We start from the raw sequence: 21,048 nt of genomic DNA, 5'->3' as shown, positions 1-21,048 counted from the left end.
CAGTTTCTCCGACGAGCCCTCAAACCACCCTCAAATCGACACCAAACGACCTGTTACCACCATGAGAAGGATCCCTAACGAAAGCACAATAACTCAGGGTGCGTTTTGTTATTTTATTTAATCTTGTATTAACCGTAATTCATTTTATTTACGGTTTGTATTTCAAATTATGTCAGTTGAGGGAAGTTATTAGCGGTTAAGGGTAGTTATTAGCGATTAAGGGTAGTTATTAGCGGTTAAGGGTAGTTATTGGCGGTTAGTGTGGCTATTCTGTCTATATATGTATTGTGTAACAAGTTGAATAATGAGTAAGTTGGTTTATTGCCTCTCTTAGTTGTATGAGTGTTTTCTAACAATTGGTATCAGAGCGTGGTTACATGCCAAAGATCATGTCGTCGAAGTCTGCAACAAAGGAAGGTCTGGTATCACTCCAATACCCGACGTTATCGAGAACCATACTCAGCATGGGCTATGAAGATGAAGGTCTATTTGCGTGCTCAAGGGGTGTGGGACGCAATCGAATCAACTGAGCCTCTGGATAGTCTTGATGAAAGGAAGAATCAAATGACCTTAGCAGCTATCTATCAAGCAATCCCTGAGGAGATGTTGTTTTTGTTAGCAGAGAAAGAGACAGCAAAGGAAGCATGGCAGACACTAAAAACTATTTATCTCGGTGCTGAACGTGTAAAGGAGGCAAAGATCCAAACTCTGAAGATTGAGTTTGAAATTATGAATATGAAGGAGTCCGAGACTATTGATGATTATGCAGCAAGGTTGACAGAAGTTGTTAATAAAATACGTACTTTTGGAGACAAGTTTGAAGAGGCATACTTGGTGAAAAAATTCCTCCGCTGAGTACCTCCTAAGTTTCTTCATATCGCATCGACAATAGAGCAATTTACCAATTTAAAGGTGATGACCATGGAGGAAGTCATCGGTCGTCTTAAAGCATACGAGGAACGGATCGGTGGCAACAAAGAGAATGCTGAGCATGTCTTATTGACTCAAGGAGAATGGAAAGCAAAAGAACGTAGCGACAATGGAGGCCATAGCCGAGGGCAAGGTCGCAGTGGTCGCTGGAGAGGGAGAGGTCATGGTCGTGGAAACGACTCGTTTCATCAAGAGAAGAAGGCTGACAAGAGCAAGGTAAGATCCTACAATTGTCATGGCCTAGGCCACTATGCCTCAGAATGTCGGAAGGTGAAGTGTTATAATTGTCAAAAAATTGGCCATTATGCATCCGACTGTAGATCGAAGAAATGGGAGGATCAGGCGCACTTGGCTGAGACGCAAAGTGATGAGGATGAGCCAGCTTTACTTACGGCACAAGTTTGTGAGGTCCGAACTCTCGGTTCACCAGAGTTGACGGAAATGGCTCTTTATAAAGAGAAGATTGTCCCAAAAGAAATTGAGAAGAAAAACAACATTTGGTTCCTAGATACGGGAGCCAGCAATCACATGACTGGTTGTCGAAGTTGGTTCTCAGAATTGAACGAGTCAGTGACCGGCACGGTGAAGTTCGGAGAAGGAACACTTGTAGAGATAAAAGGACGTGGAGATGTGAAGGCTGCGTCTATGAAAAAAACAGAGAAGATGATCGATGAGGAGAAAATCGATGGCTCTGTGAAGATTGAATCGGAGGAAAAAAATAGAGAAGCGAGAAGAGAAGAAGAGCGATGGCGAGAAAATCATTGGCGGTGTGAAGTTTGAATCCGAGGAGAAGAGAGATGGCGTTGTGGCGGAGGTCTAGAATGTGGCAACGGAGGTAGCGAAAGCAAAGGAGATAAAAGAGAAGGACTGTGACGGCGAAAGAAGGAGAAGGAGGACGGAAACAATGGCTGTGCTATTGAAAAACAGGTCGCCGAAGAAACGAAAGCAGAGAAGGAGAAGGAGGCCATTGTTTCTGGCAGTGCAATTGAAGTAGCACAGGTAATTAAAACTGTTGAGGAAAAGCCATTGGCCAAAAAAGTAGAACAGGTAATTAAAACTGTCGATGAAAAGCAGTTGCCCATTGAAAGGAAGATAGAGAAGAAGGAAGGCGGAGATAATGGCGGCAGCTTTCATCCTGTGAAGCAGAGTATATTGTGGCAACATCAGCGGCTTGTTAAGGAATATGGTTAGGACGTTTACTGAAAGAATTGATTTGAAGAATGTAAGAATGTGAAGATCGAAATACAAGATCAAGGGGATGATTTGTTAGTTTATTTAATCTTGTATTAACCGTAATTCATTTTATTTACGGTTTGTATTTCAAATTATGTCAGTTGAGGGAAGTTATTAGCGGTTAAGGGAAGTTATTAGCGGTTAAGGGTAGTTATTGCCGGTTAGTGTGGCTATTCTGTCTATATATGTATTGTGTAACAAGTTGAATAATGAGTAAGTTGGTTTATTGCCTCTCTTAGTTGTATGCGTGTTTTCTAACACGTTTTATGTTATTTCGTATGCGTCGTCGTCGGTAACCGAGGTCGAAAAAATTAGGTTTTCGTAATCGTTCTTAGATCTGTGGCTTTTAGGAGCTTTTAGGCCGCAAAACTCCTAGAAAAGAAAGAAGGACGACGAACAAAGAGGAAAAGGGAAGAAAGAGGACCGAATCGGCAACAAAAACACCACGGGAAGGAGAGAGAAAGCTCGCCGAAAAATCGGCCGAAGTCGGGTAAGGAAGACAAGATCCACGGATCCGAGTCAACCCGAACCCAAAACCCGAGAGAGCCAGCCCATTCCTCCCTTGGCCTCTGCCTTCGGCCCAGCCCAACTACAGCGGCCCAAACCTCAAACCAGCCCAGAAGCAACGGTTCAGTTGAACCAACCCAGACTAGACCCACGATCCAATTGATCTGGCCTGCAAACCAAACACTTGCAGCCCAGCCCAGTAAGCCGAGGCCCAACGATTAGTCTTGGCCCAGTAGCCTTCCACAGCCCGCGACTCGAACCATGACCCGAACCGGACTGCGACCCGCGCTTCGACTCGACACTACCGCTCGACGTGGCTCTCTCTGCTGCCACCACGTGTCACACAGCGGCGCAGGCAGTCCCTCGACTCGGCTCGGCGCAAACGGCTCAGGCTCCCTCCGGTGACGCTCCGGCGGCTCCAGCGGCTGTTCGGCTCGGCTCACCTGTTTTCAGCCCGGTTTCCACTGTTTCGACCCTCCCAGATCTGTTTTTGACCCCGATTAAGGTATCCGAGGCCGTTTTAGAGCCGTATTTCACATTTCTGAAATTATAGGTAAATTAATTGTAAAATACTAACGGAAAGTGGTGAACGGTGTGATAAGAAACAAACCCCGGCGACGTAGGAAGCAGCTCTCACTGAACGGGAGCTTACGTTTAGCTATTTAGGGAGTACTTCGGCCAAGGCCAACCAAGTAAGTGGCCTTACTATAGGATAGGCTAAATAAATTGTATGATGCTTAATGATATGTGCCAGTATATACATATTTTGTTGAGTGACGCTTGATATGTTGACGCACGTTGTGGCATTATGATGAGCATGATGATTGCATGATTTTTACCTTAATATGATGATGTTTTCCATATTGAGTATGCTAGATGATGATGAGTGCCATATTGCATCATGTCGTTAGATCGACGTAGGACACAACCCTAAGAGCATGAAATGATATTAATATAAATATCCACGAGTATGCGTTACCTAGAGTAACAAAGAGATGAGACTAGAGGGTTGTGTCAGAAGAGACATTACGATGGATTTAGAGGGACCTCATGCATTTTGTATGTTCATAAGCATAGGGCTACTTCCCCTAGAGATGATGAGTGCGGACGCGCACCTTATGATGAGCGCGAATGCGCACAGGTGCGAAAGCACACAAATGAGGGTGTTCATGAGGCACATGCCACTATGGGGTTTTGCTAATCTCCAGACGTCGCTACAGATTAGCTTGACCAAAGCGTCCAGGGGGTGTGCGATCACCCTGGGGACTCACACTCGCACATGTGAGTCGTGTGTAGGGAAGTACTACACATCCAATTTGTCCGAGACTGGAGGCCACCCCTAAGATGATTAGAGATAGGTCCCTATTCATGATTGCATGTGTTTGCATTAGCATGACCCCTATAGTGGGGTAACTTACTGAGTATTTCTTCGAAATACTCAGGCCGTGTGCCATATTGTTTTTCAGGTAAAGGCAAGGCTCCCATGTACGGTTGACGGTGGCATTGTGATCATAGACTATGGCGCGTGCATAGGATAGTTGCATATTTAATTTCTAGTCTTGGTTAGGATAGGGCGTTTGCATTTCATTCATTTATATTAATTAATTTGTAATCGTTTTATTTTATTTTTTTGAACTCCAGCACGATGTTTGAAACACGTAAGTCCGACAGTGTTTTCCATTGAAACACGTAACTCCAGCATTCTTAGATTTTTATTCTGCATTAGAGATGAGCATGAGACGTTAGTGGCGACTCTAGATATGTAGAAATTTTGGGTCGTTACCAGTCTTGATCGTTACAAAGGACGATGCTATGGAATCGAGCCTGTTCCTGGAGAAGAAAATCAATATATTGCTTATGTAGCTTATCCCCTAGACCATTTTGAAGAAGGTTATGCTACTAACATGTTTACTTCCATTGTGGGTAATGTATTTGGATTCAAGGCTCTGCGTGCTCTGCGTGCTCTACGTATGGAGGATTTGCGAATCCCTACTGCTTATATTAAAACTTTCCAAGGCCCGCCTCATGGTATCCAGGTTGAAAGAGCTAAATTGAACAAGTATGGTCGCCATCTATTGGGATGTACTATTAAACCAAAATTGGGATTCTCCACCAAGAATTATGGTATAGCAGTTTATGAATGTCTACGCGGTAGACTTGATTTTACCCAAGATGATGAAAACGTGAATTTCCAACCATTTATGCGTTGGAGAGACTGTTTCTTATTTTGTGCGGAAGCCATTTATAAATCACAGGCTGAAACAGGTGAAATCAAGGGACATTACTTGAATGCTATTGCGGGTACATGCGAAGAAATGATGAAAAGGGCTATATTTGCTCGAGAATTGGGAGTTCCTATTGTAATACATTACTATTCAACAAGTGGATTTGCTGCAAATACTAGCTTGGTTCATTATTGCCGGGATAATGGTCTACTTCTTCACATTCACCATGCATCTCGTTATTGATAGACAGAAGAATCATGGTATGCACTTTCGTGTACTAGCTAAAGCGTTACGTCTGTCTGGTGGAGACCATATTCACGCTAGTATCGTAGTAGGTAAACTTGAAGGGGAAAAAGACATCACTTTAGGCTTTTTGATTTACTATGTGATGATTTCGTTGAAAAAGATCGAAGCCACGGTATTTATTTCACTCAAGATTGGGTCTCTTTTACCAGGTGTTCTGTCAGTGGCTTCTGGTGGTATTCACGTTTGGCTTATGCCTGCTCTAACCGAGATTCTTGGAGATGATTCTGTACTACAATTCGGCGGAGGAACTTTGGGGCACCCTTGGGGTAATGGACCAGGTGTCGTAGCGAACCGAGTAGCTCTAGAAGCATGTGTACAAGCTCGTAATGAGGGATGTGATCTTGCTCGTGAGGGTAATGAAATTATCCGTGAGGCTAGTAAATGGAGTCCTGAACTAGCAGCTGCTTGTGAAGTATGGAAGGCGATCAAATTCGAATTTGAGGCCGTAGATACTTTGTAATCCAGTAATTACTTTTCGTTCTTTTAATTGACTTTCAATTAAACAAAACTGGTCCAATCTTTTACTAAAAGGATTGAGCCGAATACAATACAAAGATACTATTGTATATCTTTTTGCTAGATATACAAAATTCAAAATTGAAATAAAAAATTAAGACAAAACAACGTAAACATTTTTGTTGTTGTGTCGGATTCGCAATTAAGCCTATGGATCCTTAGAATTTGTGTAGTCGTTCAATATATTATATCTCGTAGCGTCATTTCAGATCATGGATCGAGCCAAGTATCACAACTTCTTCTACCCATCCTGTATATTGTCCTTTGAATACGAATTTTTTAGTAAACGAGATTTTACGAAAAAAGTTCTTCATATTCATAGGGAGAACAACGATTTTTTTAATGTGAATTTGATATAACATGTGAGAAACCGCTATTTTTTAATTAAATCAATTAAATTAATAATTTAATTGATTTAATTGAAATAAAAATTCTCTTTTGTGAGAACCCTAAGTATAACTTCACTATATTATATATAACCGATCACTTTTTTTTTAAGACCCACTCGTTAGTGGTTAATAATCTGAGTGATTGGATTTAGATCCTATTACTGATAGGAATTCTACCTTTTTGACATTTCAAAATTAAGTTCATTTGCCATAGTCGTCGTCATCATGATTCTGATTTTTAAGTTCCTTAAGTTCCATGTTTTCATTGTTTTGTTTGGTAGTAACTATTAAATTAATATATATATATATATATATATATATATATATATATATATATTATTTCGTATTTAGATCACATAATCTTATGTAATTTGACAAAACAAAAAAATAATATAATAGAAGATTTAGAGAATCAACTCTAACTTTGTAACCAAAAAAAAGATAAAAAAGAAAAAAAATCCCATTTCTATCAGCAACCTTAGCACAACTCCGGTCTCTAAACTGAAATGCACGAAAGAAGGGTGTGGTTTGGCTTATCTAAACATTCTTGATCCTTGTTGAGTTTTTCCTTGGAGCTTTACCCTTCCTACTATAGTGTAAGCATAAAGTTTTAGATCTCGTTCTTCGATAACATAAACATTTCGTCTACTTTCGGTATTGTCACTCTCTTCACTCTTACAGGTGAGTCTGTAAGGAGCAGTTGAATGTTGTGAAGCTATGTAGCGTGTCGTGGACATCGGGGGAGCATGGTATGTTGAAGGCACGAGAATTCTGGTGCTTTTTTTTTTATATTTTATAACTGTTACATATGTACTGAAAGCTATGATAAAAATGATATGATATAAAGAAAAGACAGAAGGGGTTGTTATACATGTTTAACGAATGAAACTGTTGTGACCTCATGCATCATTGTGTGTTACATGCATCGGGGAATCTCCCATTTTACAATGGTACGGACGCATACATTATGAGGTAGAATAACGATCATTATGTTTATCATAATGTTGCAACGTTCAGTATAACTACTTTCTGGCAGTAGCACCAGAGAATGCTAGCCTGATCAGAAAAAGTGGTCCAGGGGGTGTGCGAACCGACGGGTGGGTTCATACTCACATGTGTAGGTCATGTGTATAATAGTAAATACACATCCAGTTACCCGTTTAGGATAATCGCCTAAAAAAATACAAATTTAAATGATAGGTCTCATTCATGATTGTATGTGTTTGCATCCAACCCGAATAGTGGGGTCGCTTACTAATTATTTGTTAAAATATTCAAGTCATGTGCTACTCTTATTTTTTAGGTAAAGGCAATACTCTTTTGTACGGCTGACGATGACATCACACCTCAGGAGACCATGACACATGCATAGGGTTGTTTCCATATGAAACTTGTTCAACATTTTATTTACGGGAAATCATATTTTCGAACGTTTCATTTTAAAATTCTACGATGCAAGGTGCGCAGTATAATTTTCACATCATTGGATAATCAAAATTACAATGAATCAGCATCCACCCTATTGCTATTTGAATCAGCATCATTACACTCTTAAATGCATCCCTTAGAAGAGGGTTGGATGCTGCTACCCTTTGAGATGTTACGTCAAACTCCTTGCCAGAGCTGCCATTACAATCAATATCCATAAAAACAAAGTTTCTAAATTTCCTAAGCTAGAAAATAAATCAGTTACACGAGCATTAGCAGATAGATAAAAGCTTTTTTCTTTTCTATTTCAGCTACGAAATGGTTAGCTCATTAGAGTAGAGTTCAAAAGAGTAACAGACTCGACTCTAGTTCCTGCTACTTACGGATCAAACACGAGCCCACCAGCTTCTGTGAGGATATCAACACCGCCCGCGACATCCCTGAATGATTAGTGTGGTGTAAGTGTGATGTCTCAGATTAGCAATGGACAGGTAGTTTATATATCATACCAAGGACCTCCAAAACCAGTTTCGAAAAATAAATCAATCCTTCAATAGACTACACCACACTGGTTCAGTGCACAGGAACCACTCATCCGGACTGATCTCACCTATAAGAAGAAGACATTGACATAAATGTGGGAAGCATAGGATATCGTAGGGAACCGGGTTAAGTTCTCGTTATACCTTCAAAAGAAGACGATTAATTCGGTCTGTGGTAGCATCTACAATCAACTTGTCACGTTTGGTTCCAACCTGTTCATCCATTATGATCAACTGTTATGGTACGATGTGTTTGATGAACTAATATGTTTGTGATATGATACGTTGAAGGCATGCATGAGATATGTTATGTGACTGTTATGATATATGAAATGATGGGATATATGCATGATGTGGACTGTTATGTCTGAAAGCATGAAAATGTTATAATATAATATGTGTGACATGATTGATATGATTCGATTGACATGCAAAATGACGAGCTAACATGAAATACAATCTTGGCGTACACATGAAAGATATGATAAATGATATGATATGAAGGAAAACGCTAGCGGAGTTGTATTAAATGATAATGAAAATAAAAAAAATATTGAGACTTCATGCATTATTGTGTGCGTATTGGGGGATACCCCTTCTCATCCACGATAGTACGGACGTGTATGCTACAAGACAGGGGAACTATCATTATATTTATCATAATGCTGCTGTAACGGTCGCTATTCCTAAGGAGTGTCTAACATCGACAACTACCAGAGAATGCTCACCTGACTAGAAAGGGGCCCGAAAGTGTGCGAACCGACTTGTTGGTCCATATACTCGCACGTGTGGAACGTGTGTAAGGAAATTAAGTATATATCCAATTGTCTATTAAGATAGCTGCCGTAGGGAAATAGGTTATGTGGACTGTGTATGGAAATTAAGTACACATTCAATTGTCTGTTAGGATAGGTACCGTAGGAAAATAGATGTATTATAGTATGTGTTTGCATTTAACCCCAATAGTGGGGTCATTTACTAAGTACTTCTTAAAATACTCACGCCATGTGCTACTTCTATTTCAGGTAAAGGCAAGACATCCCTTTATAACTAACGACGACATTGTAATTCGAGGCCATGACTCATGCGTACAGTAGTCGCACTTATTTTCTTAGACTTAGGTTAGAATAAGATGTTTTTAATTTAAATGTTTATTTAATTGATTTAGTTTATGGTTATGTCATTTGTACAGTAGTCGCACTTATTTTCTTAGACTTAGGTTAGAATAAGATGTTTTTAATTTAAATGTTTATTTAATTGATTTAGTTTATGGTTATGTCATTTTAAAGTAGTTTTCGAACATGTAAGTCCAAAGCTCTGGATCAAAGCTACACCACCTTTGGCTGTTGAGTCCACACACTAGCAATGCCCACAACCTAGACTGCTCCAGCCACACTGCAATTGCCGAACCAGCCCTACGATCTATGCAATCCAACATAGATGCACCTCAAACCCTGTAGCTATCCATTGCAAGTAACCGAAACCGACCCGACCCATTATCCCATGTTGTGGGCCAAACATAGGTTGAATTGAACTTCAATGAACCGATTAAGACTTGTACCAACTTTGACTTAGGCCAATCAAGTAAGTGGTTTTACGATGGGACGTCCATAGGTGTGGTTTGATGATTTGTATGTTGTATGAATGACATGTATATTGTGGCCCTTGTACGTGTCTTATTTTTATGATGTTATGTCTGTATGGTTATGCTATGTTATGAAATTTTGTTATGATATAGATGTTATATGATGTATGTACTTCCAAATGTTACACCATGTGTATTATGTCAACATGTTCACATCATGCATATGAGACATTGATAAATCATGTGTGTTAACCATTAAAGATATGTCTAGTATATATATGCATGTTTGATAGGGATGCCATGTCCCGAGAAAAAAGGGAGATATGAATGACATTTTAAGTATGTACCATGTGTTGAAATATCATCACTAGCCCAATAGAGTCAAGCCCAATTATTGTATGAGCTCAGTATATTTATTTTAGTAGAGATTTTAGGAGAAAGAGATCTAGATATTTTAGGAGAAATATTCAAATTTGTTAGGTCTAGATTCAAATCGGTTAGGTCTAGATTTAGATTGGTTAAATATAGATTGCTTACTCTTACTATAAATACCTCTCCACCCTACCTAGGTTATTCATCCAAGAAATCCAAAAACAATAAAAGCAGTAGTATTCTACAGAGTGTCTTGTATTCTCTTCTCGATTGGTGTTAATAAAGAGTGCGAGTGTTTCCCACAGTGAGTTGTGTTCAACATTTGGTATCAGAGCGAGGTTAGTGTAGTATGCTCTGTGGTTGCAGCTCTGTCTAATCTTCCACATCAGAAACGATTTCTTGAGATTAGTGGTGAGTGAGTTTCTTTTGTGTCGTGAGAAGTCTGTGACTCTGCAAGTCTTGTGTCAAAAGAACTTGTTTGGTATTACTGAGGTATGGCCAACACGATGGGTGATTTCCAAATCGTTGGAGGAATTAAGAAACTCAACAACAACAACTACAACACGTGGGCAACATGCATGATGTCCTATTTACAAGGACAGGATCTTTGGGAGATCGTTGGCGGGTGCGAAACTACGCCGCCAGAGGATGATTCCAGCGGCGCCTTGCGAAAATGGAGAATCAAAGCAGGCAAAGCAATGTTTGCCATGAAGACCACAATCGGAGAAGAGATGTTAGAACATATTTGGGATGACAAGACACCGAAAGAAGCATGGGACACGTTCGTGATGTTGTTCTCAAAGAAGAACGATACGAGGCTACAACTTCTCGAGAATGAGTTGTTGTCAATTACACAACGTAATATGACAATTGCTCAGTACTTCCACAAGGTCAAATCAATCTGTCGGGAGATTACTGAACTAGACCCAAAGTCCGCCATTGTAGAATCTCGAATGAAGAGGATTATAATCCACGGATTACGACCGGAATATCGAAGCTTCATTACTGCTGTACAAGGATGGCCCACTCAACCAACACTTGTAGAGTTCGAAAATTTGTTAGCCAGCCAAGAAGCCATGGCTAAACAAATGGGAGGCTTCACATTGAAGGGTGAAGAAGAAGCACTCTACACGAGTGAAAGTCGGAGCAATAATAGGCCGTCTACCAAACGTGGATACAATGGTGACAAAAGAAGCCACCAAGGGATTGCGCAACCTGAGAGAGCTCAGAAGAACGACAACAAGAGTTTCCAAAGAACGAGATTTGGTGGTATTTGCTATAATTGCGGGAAAAAGGGCCATATGTCTAGAGATTGTTGGTCCAGGAAAAAGTCCATTGAAAACAATGTGGCAATATCCAAAAAGAAGATAGAAGATGAATGGGATGCAGAGGTACTATGTCCCATAGAAGAAGACGAGCTAGCACTCATGGCGATAATGGAAGACCATATCAACTATGAGAATGACTGGATCGTTGATTCAGGATGTTCAAATCACATGACTGGCGATCAGAGAAAATTGCAAGACATGAAAGAGTACAAAGGAAGTCGTATGGTACGTACAGCAAATAACACACAGTTATCAATTGCTCAAATCGGCAATACGACAATGATGCCTGGCAATAAGTCTGATACAGTGTCGCTACATAATGTTTACCATGTACCGGGTATAAAGAAGAACTTGTTGTCAGTGTCACAACTAACAACATCAGGAAGCTATGTCTTATTTGGGCCAGAAGATGTAAAAGTTTATCAAGATGTTAAGATAATAGGAAAGCCGACAATAGAAGGACGAAGAGTGGAGTCTGTCTACGTCCTATCTGCAGAGTCTGCCTATGTTGACAAGACCCGAAAGAATGAGACGACAGATCTATGGCATGCAAGATTGGGACATATTAGCTACCATAAGTTGAAGCTGATTATGGAGAAATCTATGCTCAAAGGTCTACCTCAACTTGAAGTCAAAACAGACGTTGTCTTCGCTGGATGTCAATATGGTAAAGCTCATCAATTACCATACAAAGAGTCAAGTTTCAAAGCAAAGAAACCATTAGAGTTAATTCACTCTGATTTGTTCGGCCCAGTCAAACAAGCATCGATCAGCGGAATGCGGTATATGGTGACATTTATTGACGATTACTCAAGATATGTGTGGATTTTCTTTATGAAAGAAAAGTCTGACACGTTCTCAAAGTTTCAAGAATTCAAGATGATGGTCGAAGGAGAAGTAGGAGCGAAGATTCGTTGTCTACGTTCAGACAATGGCGGAGAATACACGTCAGATGAGTTCGATCAATATTTACACGAGTGTGGGATACGACGTCAATTTACATGTGCCAACACGCCACAACAAAATGGTGTAGCAGAAAGAAAGAATCGACACCTTGCAGAAACCTGTCGAAGCATGTTACACGCAAAGAACGTTCCAGGAAGATTTTGGGCTGAAGCTATGCGAACTGCTGCCCATGTGATCAACAAGCTTCCTCAACCAAAGCTAGGGTTCGTCTCACCATTTGAGATACTATGGGATATGAAACCTACAATTAGTTACTTCCGAGTATTTGGCTGTGTTTGCTATGTATTTGTGCCTGACCATCTACGTAGCAAGTTTGACAAGAAAGCAGTCAAGTGTGTATTTGTTGGATACGACAATCAAAGAAAAGGATGGAGGTGCTGTGATCCAACAAGTGGAAAATACTATACATCAAGAGATGTAGTTTTTGATAAAGCATCTACATGGTGGTCCTCGGAGAAGAAAGTCTTACCAGATTCAAACATCGAAGAAATTCTACAACAGAAGCTGGGGGAGCAAACTACACAAATTCAATCAAATGTCGATGCACCTGAAAATCCAAGTGACATTGATATTGACAAGCAAGAGGTGACTCAATCAAGCGAATCTGATAAAAATGAAACGACACATCAACAACTTAGGCGATCAAATAGAATCCGAAGGCCAAATCCTAAGTATGCAAATGCAGCTATTGTAGAAGATAGAGTTTACGAACCAGAGACATATGAAGAAGCATCACAAAACTCGGTTTGGCAGAAAGCGATGGAGGAAGAAATTATAGCCTTGGAGCAGAATAAAACTTGGGAACTAGTGCCAAGACTAGGAGATGTCAAACCCATCTCTTGCAAGTGGGTCTACAAAATAAAGCGTCGACCGGATGGATCAATCGAGAGATACAAGGCTCGACTCGTGGCTCGAGGATTTTCTCAACAATATGGACTAGACTATGATGAAACATTTAGTCCAGTGGCAAAGATTACTACCGTACGAGTCCTGCTAGCACTCGCAGCAAGTAAAGATTGGAAACTTTGGCAAATGGATGTGAAGAATGCCTTCTTGCACGGAGAGTTAGACAGGGAGATTTATATGAACCAACCAAAGGGATTTGAGAGTGCAGCTAATCCTAATTATGTATGCAAGCTTAGAAAAGCTCTTTATGGACTGAAACAAGCACCGAGAGCTTGGTATGGTAAAATTGCTGAATTTCTTACCCAAAGTGGTTATTCAGTTGCGCATGCAGACTCAAGCCTATTCATCAAAGAAAGAGAAGGAAATTTAACAATTGTGTTGGTCTACGTGGACGATTTGATTATCACCGGGGACGATGAAAGAGAAATTTATTAAACAAGAGAAAATTTATCAGTACGCTTTCAGATGAAAGAGCTAGGAGAGCTTAAACACTTCTTAGGCCTAGAAGTTGATCGCACAGATGAATGACTGTTTCTCTGCCAACAAAAGTATACAAAAGATATGCTTCAGAAGTTCAACATGTTAGAGTGCAAGCAAGTTTCAACACCGATGGAGATAAATGCCAAGATTTGTGCACATGAAGGCAAAGAGTTGAACGATGAAACAACGTACCGACAACTAGTAGGTAGTCTTATCTACCTAACTTTAACTCGACCTGATATCTCTTATGCAGTTGGGGTTATGAGTCGATACATGCAAAGTCCAAAGAAGTCTCATCTGGATGCAGCTCGACGGATCTTGAGATATATCAAAGGTACAATCGACTATGGTCTTTTGTACAAAAAGAAGCAAAGACTGCAAGCTAGTTGGATACTGTGATGCTGACTATGCAGGAGACCACGATACTCGGAGGTCAACCACTGGGTATGTGTTCAAGTTTGGTTCGGGAACAATTTCTTGGTGTAACAAGAGACAACCAACAGTATCATTATCAACTACAGAAGCAGAGTATAGAGCAGCGGCTGGAGCAGCTCAGGAAAGTACATGGCTAAAACTCTTGATGAAAGATTTGCACCAGAAAATTGACTATCCAATATCACTTCTTTGCGACAACCAATCTGCGATTCGCCTTGCAGAAAATCCAGTGTTTCATGCTAGAACAAAGCATGTGGAGGTGCACTACCATTTCATTAGAGAGAAGGTCCTAAAGGAAGAAATCGAGATGCAGCAGATCAAGACAGATGACCAAGTGGCAGACTTGTTTACAAAAGGGCTGAATACTGGCAAACATGAGAGTTTTCGCTGTCAGCTCAACATGGTGCAGCGAATGAGGACTAGTGCTGAGGGGGAGTGTTGAAATATCATCACTAGCCCAATAGAGTCAAGCCCAATTATTGTATGAGCTCAGTATATTTATTTTAGTAGAGATTTTAGGAGAAAGAGATCTAGATATTTTAGGAGAAATATTCAAATTTGTTAGGTCTAGATTCAAATCGGTTAGGTCTAGATTTAGATTGGTTAAATATAGATTGCTTACTCTTAGTATAAATACCTCTCCACCCTACCTAGGTTATTCATCCAAGAAATCCAAAAACAATAAAAAGCAGTAGTATTCTACAGAGTGTCTTGTATTCTCTTCTCGATTGGTGTTAATAAAGAGTGCGAGTGTTTCCCACAGTGAGTTGTGTTCAACACCATGCTTTGAAACTATGAAATCTCATGCATCTTTTGTATGTCATGTGCATGAGGATACTTCATTGATTATGATTAGTACAAATGCGTACACCATGATATTATATGTGTTCTTTTCCCTCTGTGGCTTCCAATAGTGTGAATATGCGCTAAACCGTAGTTAAGCCCAGAGGTACATATACGAGCGTGTTGGTAGGTCCATGTGCACATACGTGGGCCATGTGTAGAGAAGTACTATATATTTAACCTTGTCTTGAATAGAAGTACTAAAATTTTATGAAAAAATAGGTCTTACCATGATTGCATTTCCCAACTCCAACATTGGAAATAATGACGGAGTATTAAATACTCAAGCCACGTGTTACTTATTTTTCAGGTAAAGTTAAAGACACTCATTTACGAGTTATTGTGTCTTTGTGGAGGCCATGGATACAAAATCAGGGTTGTCACATTTGGGTTTAATGTTCGTCAAAATTAGTGCAACTTATTTGAGATGGGATTAATCAAAGTTGTTAAGTGAGTCCTCCTTATGAATAGTTTATTTCAGTAGTTTTGTAGGAGATATTTATAGGATTTATTTTTTGTTTAAATATGAGCTCTCAGTTTAGTAAAACACAAGCCACAACAGTTTATCTCAGTTGTCTCTGTATTCACCATGAGTAATAATAACTTTATATTTATTCACCTTTGAGCGTGAGATATTGTCACAGTTGGTATCAGAGCTAAGTTGGTACAGTTTGATATTATTACTCAACGAGATGAATGGTGGAAGTGCTTCTATGGGTATAGCTATGGAGAAGTTGGTTGGCAATAACTATAGTTATTGAAAGTTATGCATGGAAGCTTATCTACAAGGGCAAGATTTGTGGGATTTAATTGAAGGTGATGACACAGAAATTCCAGCCGATACTCCACAGAATGCAAAATTACGTCAACAATGGAAGATCAAATGCCGAAAAGCCTTATTTACCTTGCGAACTTTGATTAGCAAGGAGTATATTAATCATGTTCGCGATTTAAAGTCACCAAAGCAAGTATGGGATACACTTCAAAAGTTGTTCACTAAGAAAAATACCGCTCGACTGCAATTTCTAGAGAATGAACTAGCTATGGTAACTCAAGGTAATTTTTCTATTGAAGAATATTTTTTGAAAGTGAAAAATCTGTGTTCTGAAATTTCAGAATTAGATGCTGAGGAACGAGTGAGTGAGGCTCGATTACGGCGTTATCTTATACGTGGATTACGAAAAGAGTTTATGCCCTTTGTTTCCTCAATACAAAGGTTGGCAAATCAGCTTACAGTAATTGAACTGGAGAATCTTCTTTCCAATCAAGAAGCCTTGATTAAGCAAATGACTAGCAGCAACGAGTTTTCCCGAAAGTCATAAGATGTGTTGTATGTCAAAGATCAAATGAGACAGAATTTTTATTCAAAGCCTTCATCTAGCCATGGGAATCAATTCAGAAGTGAGGAGTCGTTAAAGAAGCCATTTAAAGCTTGTTACAGGTGTGGAAAACTAGGCCACTTTAAACGAGATTGTCAGGCGAAAGTGGTGTGTGATCGTTGCGGAAAGACAGGCCATATTAAGCCGAATTGCCGAGTCAAAATCCAGGAATCAGAAGCAAATGCTGTACATGAAAGTAAAAATTCTTCGGATCAAATTTGGGAATACTGCTTAACCACTGAGGTTCTTGATCAACCAACAAACGTGACTTCAGCCGCATATCAAGATGATGTATCTACAGGTGATCAAAATTCTAATTCCACTACTTACGCTTCTGAATTTGATTCTCTCCAAATTTCGCCTTTGCACTCCTTGTTTTTCTCCAATGCCAATTTTGCTACCCCTGGTGACCCTTCTGTTTATTTCACGGCCTTGGATTTGGGATTCGACGAAAATGATGATTTCGAGCTAGCCTTGGGCGATCCTGACGGTCCTTTCCTTTCCTCTGAGGTTGACGATTTCCTCATCTCCGAAGATTTGGATCAAACTACCAATTCGTTGGACTTGTAGGCTAACCGAGAAGCTTCTAGGGGCGCTGCCGTTCGTGCTTGCAGCTTTGCATGCTCCCCAGGATCTGGAAGCTCTGCGGTTTCATGCAAGCAGTCCCCCAATGAAGAGCATGGTGGCGGTGTTAGTGATCAGGAAATCTCAGGCGAGCCAACGTCGTCTCAAGGCTCGGGTTTTAGAAATTTCGGTTCTGGCGTCTCTGAGGGAATAAATTGCCCATCTTCTAATGCGGATTTGAGATCTTCCAAATATCAAAGGTCATCTATTCCGGGAGAAAGTATCAATCCCCAATAGAGAGAGTGCACAACCTTCCAGGCAGAGGAAAAAGCATTATGTGGAGGAGTTGGAGGATAAGTTGAGAAGTATGCATTCAACCATTGCTGAATTGAATAGCAAGATATCATATATGATGACTGAGAATGCAGACCTGAGACAATAGCTGAGTGGTAGTGGTATGTGTCAGCCTCCTTCTCCTGCTAGGACTAAAAAGAATGAGAGTAAGAAGGTTGTGGGAAGAACTCAGAAGGTTTCCAGTATTAATTTTCTGAGTCTGTTGTTCTTTATTATGCTTTTTGGCAGTCTAGTTCCGGTAGTGAATGACATATTTGGCAATGTTGAAGGAGTTCCTGGCACGTTAGCATTTGTTGAGGAGAGGTTATACAATCAAAGCCGATGAAGGATTTTCAGAGTCGGTAAGTATTCGAATTTATCTCGTGAGAATTCTGATACTTTGAACCTCTTAATAGGTGAGGAAATTCATAGGAATGGGGTGGACAATTTCGATGCCTATTCTGATGCAGGCTGGTTGAGACAATTGGAGCCGTCTTCGAGGCTTTCTGAGAAGAGGGTTTTCTGGGAAGAGTTCGGTCATGACTATGCTTCGTTTCTCAATGAATTAGGGGTTTTGAGAACCCGAACAGATCGAGCGCAGTCCAGAGAGGAGGCTTTTAATGGGCATATGACAATTGGTAGGGTTTTATATGAGCACCAACCCTTCAAGGAGGCGCTTGTTAGCTTCAAGAGGGCTTATGAGCTGCAACCTACTGACGTAAGGCTGCATTTTAGTGCTAGGAATTGCTTGTATGTTCTTGGAAAATACAAAGAGGCAAAGGAAGAGTTTCTTTTGGCATTGGAGGCGGCAGAGGCCGGGGGAAATCAGTGGGAATATTTGCTTCTATTCTTTGTCCTACACATTCTAGAGCTTTGAAATTGTTGAGGAGTGCTTTATTTGGAGTAGGGGAATATAGGGCTGCCGTTAAGGCCTTGGAAGAGGGCATATTCATGAAACCAGATAATGTTGATGCTCACTGTGGTTGTAGATGCTTTGTATAATTTTGGTGGACTTTACGTGAACTTGGGGTTGTTTCTCGCCATTCTTGCTCCCATTTGCACAGGTTCCTCTGAAAAGAGAAAGCGGGTGGCATGCGATGCCCTTGCAACATGTGAACGATTGTGCCACTTAGATCAGAAAATTTGATGAGTCAGGTATATCAAATTGTTGAGGGCCATTGATTTTCCTAGTCAAGGATACAGTGAGATAACGGAAGTTTATGGGTAGACATACGGTTGCACCAAGTTGAATTTTTTAGTAATCTCGGAGATAGAAGTAAGCTTACAGTCAGGGACGCTGTCAAAATTAGTGACCTATTTGAGATGGAATGAATCAAAGTTGTTAAGCCAGTCCTCCTTAGGAATAGTTTATTTCAATAGTTTTGTAGGAGCTATTTATAGGATTTATTTTTTTTGTTTAAATAGGAGCTCTCAACTCAGTAAAACACAAGCCACAGCAGTTTATCTCAGTTGTCTCTGCATTACCCTCCTTGAGTAATAATAACTTTATATTTATTCACCTTTGAGCCTGAGATATTGTGACAAATGTTGTAGCTCTTAAGTTGGATTAGGACATTAACATTATTTTAAACCTTTTGTTACTTCGATTTCGTTGTTTATTAACATCATTGTTGTTTCAAATGAATTTTCATAAACATTTAATTCTATGACAATGTTTTAATAAATCGTTGTAAAGGACTTCCGCACTTGGTAGTCAAGAGATGCATGTAGTAGCAACCTTATTTACGTGGTTTATAACGTTATACTAAATGTTTGCTCAAGAAATATTATTGGATTTTATTAGAATATTTTACAGCTTTTATTAGAAAGCATATTGAAAAATGACAATTGTCTACTAAAAAGTCTTTAAAACAAATTTCTCCAGAGAATCATCACAAAAATAAATGGAACATTTCACGGTGATAGAAATTCAAATAACGTGTATGGGAAGACTTCCCTAACCCTATCCCCTCTGTAAACATTTCTAAGTGAGACCAAAAAAACGTCTCAATTTGATTTTTTTTTTTTAAAGAAAATGTGATATTATTTACAATAACTTCTCACTAGAAATATTTTGATTTTCAACTAGGCATAGAAGGAAACTTCTTAAACTTTTTTTTTTAATATTTAATTATTATTATAATGATAAAACACATGTTTTGATCGATTAAATTTTGTATGGTACATTTTATTTAAGTTAATCTACTCAAGATTTACCTTAAAATTATGAAATTAATTTTATTTGTTATGACATTAATTATTTTAGATTTATTAAATGTATGTTCCCTTTTATATGACTTATTTTTTTATTTTATTTATATAAATTTAAGTTGATCGTATAATTGTTTTATTCAAAGACATATATCTTATTCAACAAAATTATACTTGTATTAAGTTTTAAACCATACATAAGGTTGATCGAGATTCCAAACATTCATAACATAATATAAAAAAGATAGAGAATTAAAAACACACAGTCTTTGATAAGAAGCAAGAAGTCTACTTGGGGACGTCAAAGAAGTTGATAAGGTTGTTCTTGTTGTTGAGGTCGGTGAACACAAGGGTGCCATAGGTTCCGCTACTAGTCCCCTCAAGAGCTGTCAATCGAAGTTTATAGTTGGTCCCGGCCACAATTTGCATTTCTCCACTAATCACTTTTTGGAACTGGAGTTGAGTTTTTGCCTGATTATTGTGTTCATTGACTGCGAACTCACCTAAGCTCTGAATCTTTGGGTCATCTATATTTTCTATTGGTTTGTAGCTACCAGCCAAATCTAAACGTTGGGTTGCCGCTGCGAGCGACGATAGCGATAGGACGTATAGGAGAAGAGAAGCCACGAGGAAAAGAGCCTTAGCCATGGTGATAAAGTTTGAAGATGATGAAGAGTATTTGATGCTTTGTTTAAGGAGAAGGTTGGTGGGTATTTATAGGAATGGATAAATGCATAAATGGGGAGGAGATTAAATTTTTTTAAACAAAAGTATTCAAAGCCTTTTCTTTTAATATGTTTACTACCATATAAAAAAATAAAAAAAAATAAAAAATAAGAGTCATTTAGGGTGGAATAAATCAAATAAGGTAATAGTAGTTACAATGAATAATAAATATAAAGTCAATTATGGTCCTTAAATCTACCATGTAAGCAAAACAAACTCTTTTAATTTTAATTTGGAATATATTACAAAATTAAACTAAATTAAAAGGATTATAACAACGATAAAAGAAAAAAAAATAATAAATAAAAAATAAAAAATAGCAATCTTATCCAAATAGCTCTCACTAACATCTTATCCCTCTCCCAACTGTCTCTCTCCCAACTATCTCTCTCCTCAACGAATTCAGTCACCAAGAATGTATCAGTTAATCAAACAAAAATAATGCAGATTTACTGGGAGATGATGCAGATTTAGTTACAGAGATTTTGCTTTGTTATTATGAAAACTCATATTTGAGATATCTTTTTTCTTGACGTAATCGTTAGAAGATCTCCTTTTCTAGATGATTTATCAAGAGAGATTTTTCTTTGTTATTATGGTGAGTTATATTCAGATCTCCTTTACTTTATACAATCCATTGTGTTACAATAGAATCAAATCTCTTTTTCATTCATTTATCAATAAGATTTTAGTTAATAGTATATTACTTCTAGTATATGGTAACTAATTAAAAAAAACAGTAAAATTTAGAAATAAGAATAGATTAACAAGAACAAAAAAGGAAGGAGAGGAAAAAGAAAATTTTAAATTTAATGGAGTAATCACATAGAGTAAAAGGGAATTA

At 38.9% G+C, this 21,048-nt stretch overlaps 1 protein-coding gene and 1 pseudogene across 1 annotated transcript; one reads left to right on the top strand and one right to left on the bottom strand.

Annotated features, from left to right (window-relative positions):
- The first annotated feature begins 10,419 nt into the window (after positions 1-10,419).
- LOC147786397 (uncharacterized) lies at positions 10,420-13,668 on the top strand. Its single transcript, XM_087120744.1, has 2 exons — positions 10,420-11,495; positions 12,708-13,668. The coding sequence occupies exons 1-2, from the start codon at positions 10,528-10,530 to the stop codon at positions 13,666-13,668; spliced, it is 1,929 nt and encodes a 642-aa protein (XP_086976870.1). The 5' UTR covers positions 10,420-10,527.
- A 6,098-nt stretch (positions 13,669-19,766) lies between these two features.
- On the bottom strand, positions 19,767-20,126 carry LOC111783551 (cysteine proteinase inhibitor 1 pseudogene; annotated as a pseudogene).
- Between the last annotated feature and the right edge of the window lie 922 nt (positions 20,127-21,048).

This window comes from Cucurbita pepo, chromosome 20 (assembly GCF_057944985.1).
Source record: "Cucurbita pepo subsp. pepo isolate OVF chromosome 20, ASM5794498v1, whole genome shotgun sequence".
NCBI classification, from domain to species: Eukaryota; Viridiplantae; Streptophyta; class Magnoliopsida; order Cucurbitales; family Cucurbitaceae; genus Cucurbita; species Cucurbita pepo.
The sequence above is the reverse complement of the archived record's forward strand: the minus strand, read 5'-3'. Positions and strand labels throughout refer to the sequence as shown.